The sequence below is a fragment of the Saccharomyces mikatae genome (genome assembly GCF_947241705.1).
Source record: "Saccharomyces mikatae IFO 1815 strain IFO1815 genome assembly, chromosome: 2".
Taxonomy (NCBI): domain Eukaryota; kingdom Fungi; phylum Ascomycota; class Saccharomycetes; order Saccharomycetales; family Saccharomycetaceae; genus Saccharomyces; species Saccharomyces mikatae.
Window position 1 is genome coordinate 694,401 of NC_079257.1, and position 16,437 is coordinate 710,837.

Below are 16,437 nucleotides of genomic sequence, written 5' to 3' on the forward strand. Positions count from 1 at the left end.
TTCTTTTCCTTTCTTTTGCTTTGCAATTTTTTTTTTTCGACCACTGCACGGCTTACATATAAAAAACATAGGCCAGGAAGAAAAGAATGGCCGATAAATACTGGCAAAGACAACGGAATAATACAAAAGTTTGAACTCTGCTGACACTAAGGTTCGCATTCCCCTGTAGCAGATCTTCAAGTTCCTTTTTCTCGTGCAAAACTTTCTGTATATATGAATTTAAGTATATAAAATAATTATATCATTAATTCTATCCAGAAAGCTAGAATTGTCATTATATATGGGACGTGAGAGCAAGGGTTTGTTCTCTTTTATCCAGAGCAAAGACAGGGAGAGACCGTAGAGCTTTTTCATTTGCACAATGAGCCTAATCCTGCATGGTATAAACATCCCTGTAAAATTGTTCATTACATTTCAATTGTAGTTGCCAGTACCGCAGTTGGGAACATGAAAGTGTGGTATCTTGACAAGAGCAAAGTTGCTGCAATATCGTATCCTTCCAGTTATTTACGAGACGCTCCGTGACCAAGACATGTAACTCCGAGGTAAGTTCGTCCTGGTAAGGATCTTCGAACAAATCGGCATTGCCCAACAATTCGTTGCAATGGTACAGAACGTCTAAATCCTTTGTGTTGTTTATGATAAAGTTGACTAGCGGGTACATTGAAAACCTCAACAGTTTCTGTTGGAGAAACCACACTCGCAGTAGTTTTGTCAAGTTAGGGCAGGTATATCCATGGATGATGACCAGCATTGTTATAGCTATGGATTGCCAATCGACGCAACTCCAGCGAGCAGTACACTCTCGGAACAGGCATGAGGCCATATTGATGTCAGGGTCGTCAATAATTTTCCCCAAAAAGCGTATAAACTCTGTAGTTAACGAGTTCCTCATCTTGTTGATGAACCACGTCGTGTATTCTTGTCGGTTCAATATCATGTTCCCGTAGCAATTAAACCATAGGATCCCAAAGATCTTGCCCTGAATTATATCGATCAAAGAGGCATTGTCTTCTGGCGGCGATGACAGTGTATTAGTAGCGGTTTCGTCCGCTGAAGACATGGAATGACCTGGCGACGGCAGCTGGTCCGTAAGAGTAGCAGCAGGAGCAGTCGGATTGGCCTTGAACACCGAATAAGGCCCGTGCCTCGAGCAATTGGGGCTAATGATTGATATGTCCTTTTCCACCATGTTCAGCAGTTTGTCCAACTTCTTGTCAATATGTTTTTGATTGTAGTTTCTGTTTGCCGTGCTCCCAAAGACAGAAGCCACCGCATTGTTGTATATCTTCAATCTCCGCACACTTATGGTAAAAGTATTGTCACTGGGTAGCGCAGTGTCCTTGCTGACCTCCTGCGCGTTATCTTCACAATCACTTGTTGGGGGCGATAGTTGTCTAAAATGCGTCATTTCTTTAAACCTGGTTTTGGATATTTTCTGGCACACCGGCTTCGACTTACGAGCCTGTAATGAATTGATCAACGAATGCTTGCGTACTTTGTAGATATTCTCCTCTAACCACATAAGTCTAATGTCGTAACTGCAATTATCTCCATGTTTGGCGCACAACGAGCAAATGGGCCTATTCTCGTCACACCTCCGCTTCTTAAATCTGCATGCCCAGCATCCAGTAAACGTTCTTCCCTTAGTGGGGGGCGCCTTCGAAGATACCGCTAACTTCTTACCTCTCTGTTGTTTCTTACAATTGACCATTGTGTTTGGTTGCTGGTATATATATATACTATATATATATACGTGGTATAATAAAGTAAAAACCCTTTGAAATGTGCAAAAATCTTGTAGTTCTAACCTGTAGAATGACCATTTCTACCGTTCCGACCGAAAAAGGTGCACTTATCATCTATAATATATATATATATGGAACATATATATATAACTGCGTGAATCTAACTGTGCGAATCTGCTGCGCGAATCTAACTGCGAGTATGTGCGTGAGTCAAAAGACAGTGGTAAACGATACCCATCTGATGCAGAGGCTCGACTCTTCCATATCAGATACAGTACCATTTGGGTACAGATGCATCCGCATATTGGCTGGGAATGCGCATAACACTAAGTGCGCCAAGAGGGCGGCCCTTGTCTATTCTTTTTCTCGGCAGTTTTGCCGAATGCATTTATGCCGCTAAGAGGCAGAACCGAATATTGGGCTTAGCAAAGTATGCAGATAACCGCTCACGGACTAGAGTCGGTTGACGCCCGGGCGATGTGTTCGGCTCGGCGGCACATGCCGTAGGTAAGCATCGCTTCCGCCACATGGAACAGTACTGCATTTGATTCGCTTTTTTACGTACGTATAATAGGCGTACACGACATGATTGCATATATATATATACACACACACATATATATATGGATATATACGTATACGTATATATATATGTATATACTATATATATGTACATGTACATGTGTCCATTTAGTCCTTTGTTGCAGGCAGGGAGAAGGAAAAGAAAAGAAATGAGTAGCTATAAATTTTTAAAGGGTCGGCGGCGTGAGGTAGGCGCGACTCAGTAGCCGGCCCAGACGTCGCTGTATGTAGTCTTGCCCTTTGTCTCAGGTACCTTTTTGTACACGTATGTAGCAAATAGAGCAGCGATGGCAGCGAAGATCGCAAACACGTAGCCGCCCATGAGGCCGTGGCCTATGGGGAAGAGGTATCCGACGATGAAGGTGGCGAGCCAATTGCACACAGTACCGAAACTTTGGGCTGTGGCTGCATCGTGTGGATAGGACAGTTCTCCAATGATCAGGAAGGGAATGGGCCCCAGACCAATTGCGAAGGCGGCGATATACACAAAAGTGGCGGTGACCAACAGAAAAGATACGCTCATTGTGAGGCCCGCGCTGATAAGCAGCGACATGGCAGACATCAGGGCAGTGGAGGCAAGCAATAGCGGACGGCGGCCCACGTGGTCGATGATGGCGGAAGCTATGAGTGTGACGACGACATTGAGGATGGAGATGGCGAAGTTGACCTGAATCGAGTAGTCGGGCAGTATTTTGCCTATCACTTTTACACCGTAGAAGATAATAGAGTTGATGCCGCAGAATTGCTGGCAGGTCAGGATGGCCAATATAACTGTGCGTGGTTTCCTGTAGGAGGAATCGGTTACGTATTTCCATAGCGTGGGTCCTGACCGAGTGTCTTCGGTTGACTCAGGGTCGCGGTTTTGGGCATGGCTGCGCTGCCAGTCCTGAATTTCTTGCTTTGCCTGCAGGTACGTTCCTGCTCGTAACTTGAACAAAGAACTCTCAGCTTCGGTAAAATATCCGTGGTTTAGTAGCCATCTTGGAGACTCGTCCACCTTGAGCCAGACGAGAAGATTCACTACCGCAATCACGGAACCGGCAAAGAGAAGCCATCTCCAGTTGTACGAGTCCGCGTACTTGAGTGCCAAAGTCTGGGTCAGCAGAATCCCCAGGTTGATAGAAACCTGATTCATAGACCCCATGGCGCCTCTCCACTCCACAGGAGCAATCTCGTTGATAAACAATGGCGTGATCACAATGGCGGTGCCGCAGGACATGCCCACCAGGAACCTGCCGAACAGTAACTGCAAGTACGAGTTCGAAAAGAAAAGTAGCAAGGACGAAATCATGCACATGACCGAGGCACCCATGCTCACATACTTTCTTCCGTATCGGTTGGCCCATTTACCAGCAAAATACGACCCGAACAACCCTCCAATGCTAAATATAGATGTAACGGCACCGAATTGAGAGTCAGTTAATGCAATGCATTGCTTGAGTTTGTGCTGCCCAACCCAAGTGTCATCGTATGAGATGTCCTCATTTGGCGTGTCAAATCTGGAGCACGATAGGAATTCTTGGGGGGCATTCAATTCTGCTATGTGGTATCCGTATTGGATAGACCCCAAACAAGCAACTATCGTACCCAACAATAAGTGGTTTGTAAACGACGGTTTTTTCTTCCGAGAACCATCGTTAGGCATTAATCTTTCACTTTCAGCCATTGTTTTGTTTGTTATGTCTCAATATGTCTCTTTTATTGGTTGTTCTGGGAAGAAAAGAACTTGAGCAATTCTTATTCTCCTCTTATTCCCCTAAACTTGTTTCTTAATTAAGGGAAAAACCGCTTCATCATCCCCCACGCTTCATCTTTTTTCGGACAGCCTTACACTACATCTACAAAGTATAACTGCACAAGTATGTTAGTTAGACAGAGCCAACATCGGTCATTACACCGTTGATAATTCTGTCTTATTGTTAAACATAGAGCTTGCAGGTCGGTTTTTTCCCTCAACATTATATATTTAGGTAATTCATTTACGCTTTCCGTCAATCTACACGCTCGTCGCTTTTTTTCGGTCGTCAATTGTAAATTTTATTCTTTTGTTTGTTTAGGAAAGAAAAGAATCACCAGAATTTGTAAAAGAAAAGTTCTAGACCAGAAATATGGGTTTATCGTACTTAGACAATACCACACAGTTTACTGGAGATTATAAGATCTGACATACTGAATGGTTTTTTCCTCGAAAGAGTCCTTTTCTACTTCTAATACACCTTCACCATTTCTTTTATTTTCATAAAGAACAATCGTCAAGAATATTTACAGCATATCATGACAGCAACGGTCACAGATAAAAGGTCATGCCCTACTTCAATTGGAGCAGAAAAGACACATTTGACCACAGAATGGAAGCCTGAAGGCCAAGTTCCTCAATACGTAAAAAATGAACTTTCCAAACCTCATCCAAATTATATCCTAGCGTTTTTGAACGTTGTGCAGCAATTGAAAATTCAAAAGAGAACAGGCTATCTTGATCTCGGTATCACTGAATGTGAAAGCATTTCAGATCACATGTACAGATTAAGCATAATTACAATGCTCATCAAGGACCCAAGGGTTAACCGCGATAAATGTGTTCGGATCGCATTAGTACACGATATTGCCGAATCTTTGGTAGGCGATATCACTCCAGTTGATCCCATTGGGAAGGAAGAAAAACATCGTCGAGAATGGGAGACAATAAAGTATCTATGTAACGTTCTGATCAAGCCATACAATGTGATCGCAGCAAGAGAGATCATGGACGATTGGTTAGCTTATGAAAACATAACTTCACTGGAGGCTAGGTATGTGAAAGATATCGATAAATATGAAATGCTTGTACAATGTTTTGAATACGAAAGGGAATATAAAGGAATGAAAAACTTTGAAGAGTTCTTTGGCGCTGTAGCTAACATTAAAACGGACGAAGTGAAGAGCTGGACCAATGACCTTGTTAAGCAGCGCCAAAACTTCTTTGCTGATTTGGCCCAATCTACAAATAAATAGTTCCCATAAATACTTCAAATGTATCAACTTTTATGATCAAAAAAAATACAAAGTAAGTACCAATACATATTTTTTAACGTACAGTCCATAGATTGTCGTGCCCAAAAAGTATAGCACCTATTGCATGTCTCCCTATCAAAGCTAAGACCCCAATACAGAATTGCAACTGCAAGATCGTATTACACAATTTGTCTTCCCTCATGGGTCCAAACCATACCAATGCCAAGTTTATCAGCGTCATATTAGAAATGCTTATCATTTCATTATTTTCATCAACTTCTACGTCGATCAAATTAAGGCAGTAAAGTAACTTCAAGATTGGTTTGAAAAAGGACTTTGGTGGTTCTTCCTTTAAATTTGTTCTTGACGGATACATCAAACCATCCGTTTCGTTAAATTTAGGCAACCTGTGTCTTGGGCAAGGTACCAGCTTGAATAATTGAGGACAAGAATAAATAAAATTAACAATTTGAGGAATGAATAACAAGAGCATCGTCTTAGAAAAATGCCCTAATATCCCAACCACTGCAAACACCATACCAGCGAAATAGCAATATGTGTCACCCACAAACACTGTAGCAGGCCAACGGTTCCACTTCCATAGCGCCAGAGATACACCCAAGAAAGGGATAATCAAAACAGCAGAAAATCTATGGGAGTCCCTTGTGGCTAATGGGCCCATTGAAAAATACAATAAATCGTTCAATAATGCTAAAACGGCTAACACTATACACTGGCCGACCTCTAGACCATTAACGCCGGCTAAGATGTTGATAGAGTTAGGGCAAAAAATCGCCATTGCGGCCATATAAACATAATACCATAACCCTAGATCAACGCTAGTCTTTTTCAACCAGTGCTCCATAAACCCTGGAATAAGCACATGTGTGACGCCAAAATCCACATAATAAACCATTAACAATGGTATAGCCGCTATAGCAGGTAGGAAAAACTTGTGTCTCCAACGCAAATCAAATAAATCATCCGCGACACCCAAGAGAACCGTACTTTCCAAGCAGAGGATAGCGCTCAAATATTCGGATAATTTGTCATGAGGAAAAATAGTAGAGTCCATATCCTTACCTTCAATCACTGATACATCACGATGACCGCCGCCTGAAGTGGTAATGACCATATACTTGTAGAAAATGAACGGTATATAAATGAACATAACAAATAAGTAAACTCCAGCAGGAATAGCTCCAATTGTTTCTGGAAGCACAGGACGACCAGGTTTACTTAAATCTTTACCAAATAGGCCTATTTTGATGAAGGATTTTCCCACTCGTGGAATTAACCAATCTGTAGCGAAATACCCTGCTATACCAAATCCAACCGCCGCAACAAGAGCGGATAGACCCTGACTTTTAGAATAGTAGAAAAAGCATGTGACCACTATAAATGAAAAAAATCGCAACATATTGTATGCTTTTCGTTACCGTTGTGAGCGTTACTTTAACCAACTATTTCTTTATTTACATATTGAAAGTTTTATACACATATCACATATTATACTCTCCATTTTTCGCGCTGTTTAATAAGGCATTTTTCAAAGTTTGCAGGCAATAAAGGAAGATATAAAGAGACATAAAACAGAATACGAAGGAATCCTGTAATAACGTGCATTCGATGTATTTGATGTCTTGTTAAAAATTCAAAAAATTGTTCTTTTCACCTCCATATTAAGCATCAGCGGCATGTAGATACAAAAAATACTCAATACTATCCAAGGGAGGAACAGCGATATTACGTATAGACAATGCAACCAACATACACAATTTTCAACAATCTTTGATAGGCCTTTCGTTTGTCGAAGTGTTCCATCATCTATTAGTGTCTTCTAAGAAACTTTCCTGGGAGCATTTGCATATTTTTTTGTATGCTATTCGGCCGGCCGTATTTAGGTAATTAGTAATAGCGATGACAAAGAGTCGCTTGAGACTTCGGTATCTGCCACACGTATGAACGGCCTTCGTATTATTATCTTCATAGTATCAGCCTCGTCGATCCTTCTATTTCAAGGCTGGGAAATCTTCTGCGCTACTTTTTTAGTATATAAATACGAACTAAACATTGCTAACCCTTTGATGTAATAAAGCTCACTCAGATCTCTTTGTGCCGTTTAACCTTATCGAGAATAAAGCCGACGACAAAAAATAATAATTCGAAATGTCAACCACTTTTTACGATTTAGAATGCCAAGATAAGAAAGGTGAAACCTTTAAATTTGACCAATTGAAGGGAAAAGTAGTGCTTATAGTTAACGTTGCCTCCAAATGTGGGTTTACCCCACAATATAAAGAATTGGAGGCACTATACCAAAAGTATCATGATAAAGGGTTTGTTATTTTGGGGTTCCCATGTAATCAATTTGGGAAGCAAGAGCCGGGTTCTGATGAACAAATTACCGAATTTTGCCAATTGAATTATGGCGTTACATTCCCGATTATGAAGAAAATCGAAGTTAACGGAAATAATGCTGATCCTGTTTATAATTATTTGAAAAGTCAAAAATCAGGTTTACTAGGGTTCAAAGGCATCAAATGGAATTTCGAAAAATTTTTAATTGATTCAAATGGGAATATTGTCCAAAGATATTCTTCCTTAACAAAGCCAGCGTCCATAGACCAAGAAATCCAGAATTTGTTAAGAAAGTGAACGTTTTTGACTCCAAAAACCATTCCGTCCAGAAAGTAAATAATACAATTATGTATTTTTATGTTTAGTATTTATCTCCTTCAGAAACATGTATGTTATATTGTAAAAATTCAGTTTTAAAGAACAAAAAGTTAGTTAGCATTATCATTTTCTGGAGTGTTCTTTACTGACAATTGCTCAGTCCCAGAATTCGATTTTTCCTCAATTTTTGCTTTTTTAGTTTCTACTCCATCAACATTTTCCTTTTCATTGGCAGCCTCATCTGCAAATTCTTCCCTTATTCTCTTACCATTTTCATCTTCTTTCTTCATTCTGTCCATAGTAGCATCATCCAATACAACTCCTGCGTTAAATTCCTTTTCCAAACATTGTAGTAATGTATTTCCTCTTCTAGCTAGTTCTACAGGCGTCCTACTTCTAAAATAAAAGTCTAATTCAAATAAAGGACAGTCCCTGATTTCATCTCGTACTAATTCGTATATGTCATCTCTATCCAAGCCGTATTTGAATAACATTAAAAGGATGAAACGATCCTCTTCTTCAGAGTACGTCCTTTTATTGTTAGAGGAAGGAGGGTGCTTTAATTTCAGATCAAAGAATGGATTCTTATATTCAGATAGCTTTCGACGTAAAGCTTCTTGTTGCATTTTAACACGCTTGATCTTTTCTTCTTCATTCTCAATGATTTTTAGGTATTTCTCATAATCTTCAATTCTTTCAATGTTAGACCAGAAAGCTTTAGCATAAGCACGAACTTCCTCCAGTGTTTTACCTGGCGCCAGTTCTCTTGCGATGGCTTGTATGGAGTTCCTACCGTATTTTCCAGATACGGTGATGAATTTTCTAAACTCTAGTTTATTCCAATTAGTAAACCCTTCTGCCTCCCAATCGGCTTTCATCTTTTCTTCTTCTTCCGTTAATGGTTGAGAATTATTAACGGACAACTTTAGTAGTTCTAATTTTTGTTTCTTTTCATCTTCATCGGAAATATCCCCATACGCCGCCTTTACATCATCCATGGTCGGTACATAACCGGTCTTCTTCGCTGTCCACATTCTTTCCTTTTCGTATAGAACTTTTAACTGCGGAGGTTGTAATTGATGAGAGTGAAAGACATGCGGCTTAGGCATTCTCGGATGCGATGGTGTCGAAGACCTTCCGGTATTCAAAACATCTTTATAATAATTATCAATAGAATAATTCTCCTTACGTTCACGTTTAGTGGGGTTAAGTAACAGGGGACTAATAATATCCTTTTGTGTCTTTTTCTTGAAGTCTTGTCCATTCCATTCATATGCCGAATCTTGATTAAATTTTTGTAAATCATCAAGACCTAAGGTTTCATATTTGGCATTCAATGATTTCGTTTTGTCTTCAGATTTCATTAAAAGTTCGTCCAGATCAACATCATCTCCCTTTTCTTCTGCTCCTGGTTCTGGTGTACCAGCTGAATTAGAGGATGCACCACTTTTAAATACATCAGCGGCACCATGTTGAATCATGGATAACAAAGCATCCTTGGAGTCAGCTTTATTCTCCTTTTTCTTTAAAGAGGTTCTATTTTGTTGAATAACCAGCTGATCTAACCTGAGCTTCTGAGTAGCTCTTTCTAGAATTTTCTCTTCCACGGAATTATCTGTCACCAACCGGAATACCTTAACTTGTTTCTTCTGACCAATACGATGTGCTCTATCCATTGCTTGCAAATCTGCTTGTGGGTTCCAATCAGAATCATATAGGACAACAATATCTGCAGACGTCAAATTAATACCCAATCCACCAGCACGTGTCGTCAACAAGAAGACAAATTTCTTGGAGTCTGGTGCATTATAATCATCAATGGCTTGGATTCTATCCTCATGGGCAGTAGACCCGTCAATCCTACAATATTCATAATTTCTAAAGTAGCAATAATCTTCCAAGATATCCAATACCCTTGACATTTGACTGAAAATCAAAACTCTAGAACCTTCTTCTTTTAACTTTTTCAACAACTTATCTAAAACTTGAAGTTTAGCAGCATTATAAACCAAGTGCTCATCCGTCGTATACGGTGGGCCTGGCTCAGCACCATCGAATAAATATGGATGGTTACAACATTTTCTCAGTTGCATCATAATATTCAGAAGCCTTGTTTTAGATTCCTTGCTACCGTTGGACCCGTTAACAGCATCCAAATCCTTTTCCAGAATTTTTTTGTACCACTTCTTCTGCATATTAGACATACCGACATATAAATTCAATTCCTTTTTAGGTAGTAAGGATGTTTCCACGTCGCTTTTAATACGACGCAATAGAAACGGTTGTAAAACAGTGTGCAGTTGTTTAACAATTTTATCTTGATCTTCCTCAGTACTTTCCGAAGAAAACCAATCATCAAAATCTTGAGCATCTGAAAAAATATCTGGAAGCAAAAAATTCAGTAGTGCCCACAGTTCATGCAAATTGTTTTGCAAGGGTGTACCAGTGATCAATAGCCTATTACGTGAAGTAAACTCCCTCAGGACTTGTGAAAGCATAGACTCTTCATTCTTGATCCTATGAGCCTCATCAATTATGATATATTCCCAATCAATTTTCTTAAGTGGTGACTTCTCTCTTATAATAATTTCATAAGAAGCGATTACAACGTCGAAGTCACAACCTAACAGTTTTTTCTGAATTAAATCAGCTCTTTGTTCTTTGTCACCCTGTAAAATAAAAGCGTTAACATCTGGGGTCCATCTATTAATTTCTCTCAGCCAATTATTTAAGGTAGATTTAGGTGCAATAACCAAAAATGGACCTGGAATTTTCTCGATATATCTAAGATACCCCAAAAACGAAATAGTTTGCAAGGTTTTGCCTAGGCCCATTTCATCGGCGAGAATACCTGCTATTTTGTTCTTATGCAAAGATACCAACCAGTTGACACCTTGTATTTGATAAGGTCTCAGTTTCCCGTTCACGTAAGCAGGAGAATCTCTGAATTGAAATTCAATATTCTCATCATCATCTGAATCTTCTTCTTTCAGTAATTCTGCATCTTCTTCATGTTCAGTTTTTCTTCTACGAACATCTAGGTGATTGCCTTTTCCATTACCATTTGCTTTATTTTCCTCTAGTACGTCTAAAACTTGCCTGAATTTAGGATCTTTAGCAGCTTTACTTTCGATGAAATGTTTGAATAATCCACTTAAAGATAGTAAATGTTCAAATCTTTTCGTTGTTCCTTCTAGATCAAATTTTTTACCATTAGAGTCTTTCAGTAAGTACCGTTTTTTATTCGACTCAGGATCATGTGGAGGGACACCGGCTTGGAACGGCTTTAAGTTCTCCAAGTATTCTTCTGAAGCAGTCATAATTGAACCCAACGAAATTGAATGGTATTTTCTCTCTTGCGGCAATATAGGAAGAATATGGAAGAGGATCTCGTCGTTGTCCTTTTTTTATTACAGAAATTGTTTTCGTGTTTTTTTCTCTTCTAATATAGGATTTGAAAAAGTGAAAATTTGCAATAGGTAACTTAATAAGACAGAAAGGCCCTAAAGAGACACGAAGTTGGCTTGATTATTCTCTCCAAACAGGGGGTTTTTACACTGATATACATATGGACTTTATTCAAGAATCGGAAGTACTAAATGCAGTGAAAACAAAATTACCACCATGCTGTTTAAGAATATTTAGAAACAAGATCATCCTTGTAGGGACGTATGACTTAGACAAATCAACCGGGTACAGATCGGGATCCTTGGATGTCTTCACCATGGACCTCAAACCTTTGCTCTCATATAATACATATGGTGCAATTTTAGATTTGAAGTTATCTCCCTTCGATGATACGTTAGTATGCACAGCGCATTCGACAGGAAACATCATGTTATGGCGGATCATTTGCACGGAAAATTATGACGGCGAAACGAAGGGACTAAATATATGTTTAATTGCCAATATGCAATTATTTGAGAAGGATGTTCTGATTGCTTCATGCCATTTTTCTCCACTTGACTCTAAGAAATTAGTTGTGACAAATACAGTAGGCGAAGCCGCTGCCATTGATATAGAAACACTGTCCATGCAATTTTCAGCATCAGCAGTCGAACAAGCTTACTCGAAGCTAGATACAATAGATCATAGTGTTCAAGGTGCAACTCAAAGAGTCATTCATATAAAATCGGACCAATTTTTGAAACCACATGAACTAGAGTGTTGGACTGCAGAAATGGGCTCTCTACAACCTTTCCAAGATGTTGTGTTTACAGGAGGTGATGATTCCACAATTATGGCCCATGATTTGCGTTCCAAAGAGTTCATTTGGAGTAATAGCCGCATTCATGAGGCTGGTGTTATTGGCATTAAGTGTAGTCAACCTAACTTTCGAAATGACAAACCCACTTCAATAATAACTGGATCATACGATGACAATATTCGTTCGCTAGATTTAAGGATGATTGGTGACTCGATATTCCCTGGAGAGAACGTGCCCACAGTGAATAAGCTGGCTTGTAATCTTGGCGGTGGTGTTTGGAGATTCGTTGAGTCGCCTACAGCTTATGATCACTCTGTTCATGACGTCTCTAACAAACTTTTAGTTTGCTGTATGTATAACGGTGCTAAGGTCGTGGCTATGAACGATAATTTGGAAGATTATTTTCAAATTCAACATTATTTAAAGAAGGGGCACGATTCAATGTGTTACGGAGGGGACTGGTCAAGATCTTTAATTGCGACTTGCTCTTTTTATGACAATTCTCTCCAAACATGGACTATCTAGGATTTTTTCTATTTAAAACCTGTAGTAAGTGAATTCACGTATAGGAAGTTTGTTAATTGTATAAAAGAACTCATGGAATTAAACTGACCTGAACAATAGATTTTTTATTCTATATTCTCTACTTATTATACACGGTTCAATGAAGGATTTTTAAAACGCAAAACCAAACGATGAGAATTATTTCAGGGATTGAAATATCAATTGACATCAATCATCAAATCATCGTTGGATCCTTGTGGGTCAACGAACTCTCTGCTAGCACCAGCTAATAATTCTCTCCTGATTTCAGGACCGATATCTCTATGGCCCCTTTGACGAACAGTTTCCAACAAGAAGTCTCTTTGATCTTGGGTGATATCGTTTTTGTAACGTTGTGCAAATGTTAAAAAAGCCTTGTGCCATATTACTGGAAGCACTCTTGTAGCGTCTTCCCCATTACTACCATCATCTAAAATTCTAAACCTCATAAAGTAATAAACGCACTCGTCAACTGTCTGATATGGTAAGGCATACTTCTTATCTAGCAAAATTTTGATGAAAACAGTTGTTGGTGGAGAGAAGGGTAGCCTTAAAAGATAACTCAATGCTGCCGAAGAATGCAAAGCTGGAACGGACACTTTGGCAAGCACACTTCCTGCAATCGTAGCTTCACGTACATTACAGCCGGTTTCAACCAATGGGAATAGGAAACCTTTGAAAAAAGCACTTGGCTTATAAAGCGACTTTTTTACTGCACGATATATATGATAGTTCAAAGAGTGATCTTCACTGGTCTCGATATTATCGCGAAAACGTTCAAGTAGAATTAAATTAATGAATTTCTGAGATTCTTTGGCAGTGAGATTAGATACAAATAATTTGGTTGCCTCATAAACAACATGTGGCGACCATTCTTCTGGATTGGTAACATATACGACATCTTGCCAATTTCGTAAGGATGGGATAACCTTGAATAACTTTGGCAATTTTCCATGAGTCCAGGTTTTCAAAATACTGCCAACCGTGGTATATGCCCTGATCACCTTCTCTGGTAATGCAACACCTTCCCCACTTTTCAAACCAGATGTCATATACCCTCTCGACGTATTCTGTTCATTAGAAATCTGTTCATCATCTTGCATATCTTCCAGCTGACTCTCCTTTTCTTTAATCGTGGCCATGATCTTATCTGCAAGGTTATAGCTACCACTCAATGAGTTGAAATCGTCCGACTTTTTGAAATATTGCTCGAACATTGCAGCGTCTTCTTCGTCTATCTCAACAATCTCTTCCTCTTCTTTGTATTCTCCTTCAGGTTCAAAATCTGAAATATCTTCCTCAAACTCATTCTCGTCTTCATCCTCATCTTCATCGTCATAGCTCATGGTGGTGAATCTGGCCTCGAGTTGCTTGTTTCTTTCTGATTCAGCTAGTTCTTCACCTTCGATCTCATCTTGTTGTTCTTTTGCCAACTGTAAAATCTTTCTTGATGCCTTAGAGTCTATATAGCCGTCTTCACCCTTAATAGTATCGTTATTAGTATCTTCATTCTGCGCTAGCTTCTTATTGATTTTTTTCAATGTTCCTTGAGCTGCATCCAAATCCTTTAAAAGTGGATCATGTCTCTGTTTTCTAGCTTTGGTAGAAGATGCTCTAGCCATTATGCTTAATCGTTCTAGTATTCAATGATTTATTCTTCCTGGAGTAAGATATATCTTCGATTACAAACAAGCTTAATTCAGATATGTGTATATTGAGGTGGAAGCTCATCGATTATTAAAAATTTTCATCCCGATGCTTCGCTAAAAAAAAGTAAAGAAAAGATAAAAAAAGTAGGAAAATTATATGCCCTTTTCCTTACTAAACCGAACAATACCATCACCTCAATACTGTACATCCTCTTATGTTGTGAAATATTTAATTTTAATATCTATCATTACTGCGTATATAGGCTAAGAGTCAAGTATGAAATACACATTACTGACTATGTTACTCTTCATCCATTCTAACCTTCAACCCGTGTTCTAGTAAATATTCCTTTACATCGTTAACAGTGAACTCACTTCTGTGAAACATACCTGCACCTAAACAGGCATCAGCACGGGTCTTAACAAATGCTTCTTCAAAATGTGCAGGAACACCAGCACCACTTGAAGCAATGACTGGTATTTTCACTGCATCCTTAACGTGTTCTATCAATTCCAGGTCATAACCAGAATTAGAGCCATCCTTGTCTATACAGTTCAATAGAATCTCCCCAGCACCTAGGGCTTCACACGCCCTTGTTAATTCCCACACACCAAGGTCTCTTGATTCTCTTCCACCTTTAATTGTACATTGGTACCAGCAATATTTCTGTCCATCCGGGCCCGGGTGTTCTGTCTCAAAGACTTTATTCTTGGTATCTGCTTGTGAACTTACGTATACTCTCTTAGGATCAACGGAAATAACGACCGCTTGAGCGCCATAGGCCTTTGAAATTGTCTCTATTGGTGATGTTCCATCTCCTTTATTACCTAATTTGTAATATTTTTCGGCAGCATAAACTGCATCTGTACCAATTGACACCTTATCAGCACCAGATCTGAAGTACAGACTTGCAACTTCTAAAGCAGGTATCTTGGTTCCATCAACATCAACAATATCTTTAATACCTCCACCGACAGTCAATGGTACGAATACTGTCTTTGCAGCTTGTTTTAGGACCTCCAGCATTGGAGTATCCTTCAAGGGGCAGTCTCTAAAAGAAGTTATATTTAAAAATGTAACTTCATCTGCACCCTGTTGGTAGTACTTCTGTGCCAATTGGACAGGCTTGCCAAGATTTCTAACACCTTTACCATCACTCTTTTCACGTACATCGTATTGATCACCTTTAGTAACCACTAGATCTCCTTGATCATTCGTACGTACATCAAGACAGGCAATAATTCTACGCGTTAAACCATAGTTTGAATAGTCATTCATTAGTAGCGTCTTCTCATCTGGGCCATAGTTTGGAAGAGGAGGACTCTGTTGCTTCAAAAAGTTTTCAATAACATTCAAACCAGCTTTGCCAGATTTTTCTGGGTGGAACTGAGTAGCAAATATGTTGTTTTTATTAACTGCCGCAATAAATTCTTCTGAACCATACTTGGCCTTGGCAATTTTCCAACCTTCATTTTGCAGAGCCTCTTCCTTTTCTGTATTCAAAATGGCGGCGAAAGAATGGACGAAATAGTATCTCTTATATGGATCCAATCCAAAGAATAAGTTTTCCGAAGGGATACATGAATTCCAACCTATCTCTGGAACAGGCTTTTCTGAATCATCGAATCTGGACAATTTAAAATCAATGTAATTCAGACCTGGACTCTTAGGACTTTCTACAGAGCCGGTAAATAGTGCTTGCAACCCGACGCAAATTCCCATTATTGGTTTGCCAGATTCAATATAATCTTTTATTGGCTTTTCAAATCCTTTGCTGAACAAATTATCAACAAAATGGCCATAATTTCCAACACCTGGCAAAACCAATCTTGAAGTTTCCGCTATGTTGAAATCTTTTGGTGATTTTACCAGTTGCACTTGATATCCCAAATGCTCGATTGCGTTGGTAAGTGACTGCAGATTACCACTTTCAACATCAATCACGTGAACCACCGACATTTTTTGGATCGTTATTTCTTCGCCTTTTATTATTCAACAATTAGAGCCTAAACTGGACACACCAATTCGAACCTTCTT

The 16,437-nt window shown here is 39.2% G+C and overlaps 9 protein-coding genes across 9 annotated transcripts; 3 read left to right on the forward strand and 6 right to left on the reverse strand.

Moving 5' to 3' along the window:
* Positions 1-367: 367 nt before the first annotated feature.
* Positions 368-1,714, reverse strand: THI2 (Thi2p; the record flags this gene model as incomplete). Its single annotated transcript, XM_056224964.1, has 1 exon — positions 368-1,714. The coding sequence occupies one exon, from the start codon at positions 1,712-1,714 to the stop codon at positions 368-370; it is 1,347 nt and encodes a 448-aa protein (XP_056080587.1).
* An 815-nt stretch (positions 1,715-2,529) lies between these two features.
* On the reverse strand, positions 2,530-3,996 carry VVS1 (Vvs1p; the record flags this gene model as incomplete). Its single annotated transcript, XM_056224975.1, has 1 exon — positions 2,530-3,996. The coding sequence occupies one exon, from the start codon at positions 3,994-3,996 to the stop codon at positions 2,530-2,532; it is 1,467 nt and encodes a 488-aa protein (XP_056080588.1).
* Positions 3,997-4,604: 608 nt separating this feature from the next.
* Positions 4,605-5,321, forward strand: SMKI02G3490 (5'-deoxynucleotidase; the record flags this gene model as incomplete). The annotated part of the gene is made up of 1 exon (XM_056224986.1): positions 4,605-5,321. One exon carries the CDS (start codon positions 4,605-4,607, stop codon positions 5,319-5,321), a length of 717 nt encoding a protein of 238 aa, XP_056080589.1.
* Positions 5,322-5,394: 73 nt separating this feature from the next.
* On the reverse strand, positions 5,395-6,741 carry ALG7 (UDP-N-acetylglucosamine--dolichyl-phosphate N-acetylglucosaminephosphotransferase; the record flags this gene model as incomplete). The annotated part of the gene is made up of 1 exon (XM_056224997.1): positions 5,395-6,741. The coding sequence occupies one exon, from the start codon at positions 6,739-6,741 to the stop codon at positions 5,395-5,397; it is 1,347 nt and encodes a 448-aa protein (XP_056080590.1).
* A 749-nt stretch (positions 6,742-7,490) lies between these two features.
* GPX2 (glutathione peroxidase GPX2) lies at positions 7,491-7,979 on the forward strand (the record flags this gene model as incomplete). Its single annotated transcript, XM_056225008.1, has 1 exon — positions 7,491-7,979. The coding sequence occupies one exon, from the start codon at positions 7,491-7,493 to the stop codon at positions 7,977-7,979; it is 489 nt and encodes a 162-aa protein (XP_056080591.1).
* A 131-nt stretch (positions 7,980-8,110) lies between these two features.
* ISW1 (chromatin-remodeling ATPase ISW1) lies at positions 8,111-11,320 on the reverse strand (the record flags this gene model as incomplete). The annotated part of the gene is made up of 1 exon (XM_056225019.1): positions 8,111-11,320. The coding sequence occupies one exon, from the start codon at positions 11,318-11,320 to the stop codon at positions 8,111-8,113; it is 3,210 nt and encodes a 1,069-aa protein (XP_056080592.1).
* Positions 11,321-11,568: 248 nt separating this feature from the next.
* On the forward strand, positions 11,569-12,732 carry RRT2 (diphthamide synthase; the record flags this gene model as incomplete). Its single annotated transcript, XM_056225031.1, has 1 exon — positions 11,569-12,732. One exon carries the CDS (start codon positions 11,569-11,571, stop codon positions 12,730-12,732), a length of 1,164 nt encoding a protein of 387 aa, XP_056080593.1.
* A 197-nt stretch (positions 12,733-12,929) lies between these two features.
* Positions 12,930-14,372, reverse strand: ENP1 (snoRNA-binding rRNA-processing protein ENP1; the record flags this gene model as incomplete). The annotated part of the gene is made up of 1 exon (XM_056225042.1): positions 12,930-14,372. One exon carries the CDS (start codon positions 14,370-14,372, stop codon positions 12,930-12,932), a length of 1,443 nt encoding a protein of 480 aa, XP_056080594.1.
* A 328-nt stretch (positions 14,373-14,700) lies between these two features.
* On the reverse strand, positions 14,701-16,359 carry HIS7 (imidazoleglycerol-phosphate synthase; the record flags this gene model as incomplete). The annotated part of the gene is made up of 1 exon (XM_056225053.1): positions 14,701-16,359. One exon carries the CDS (start codon positions 16,357-16,359, stop codon positions 14,701-14,703), a length of 1,659 nt encoding a protein of 552 aa, XP_056080595.1.
* Between the last annotated feature and the right edge of the window lie 78 nt (positions 16,360-16,437).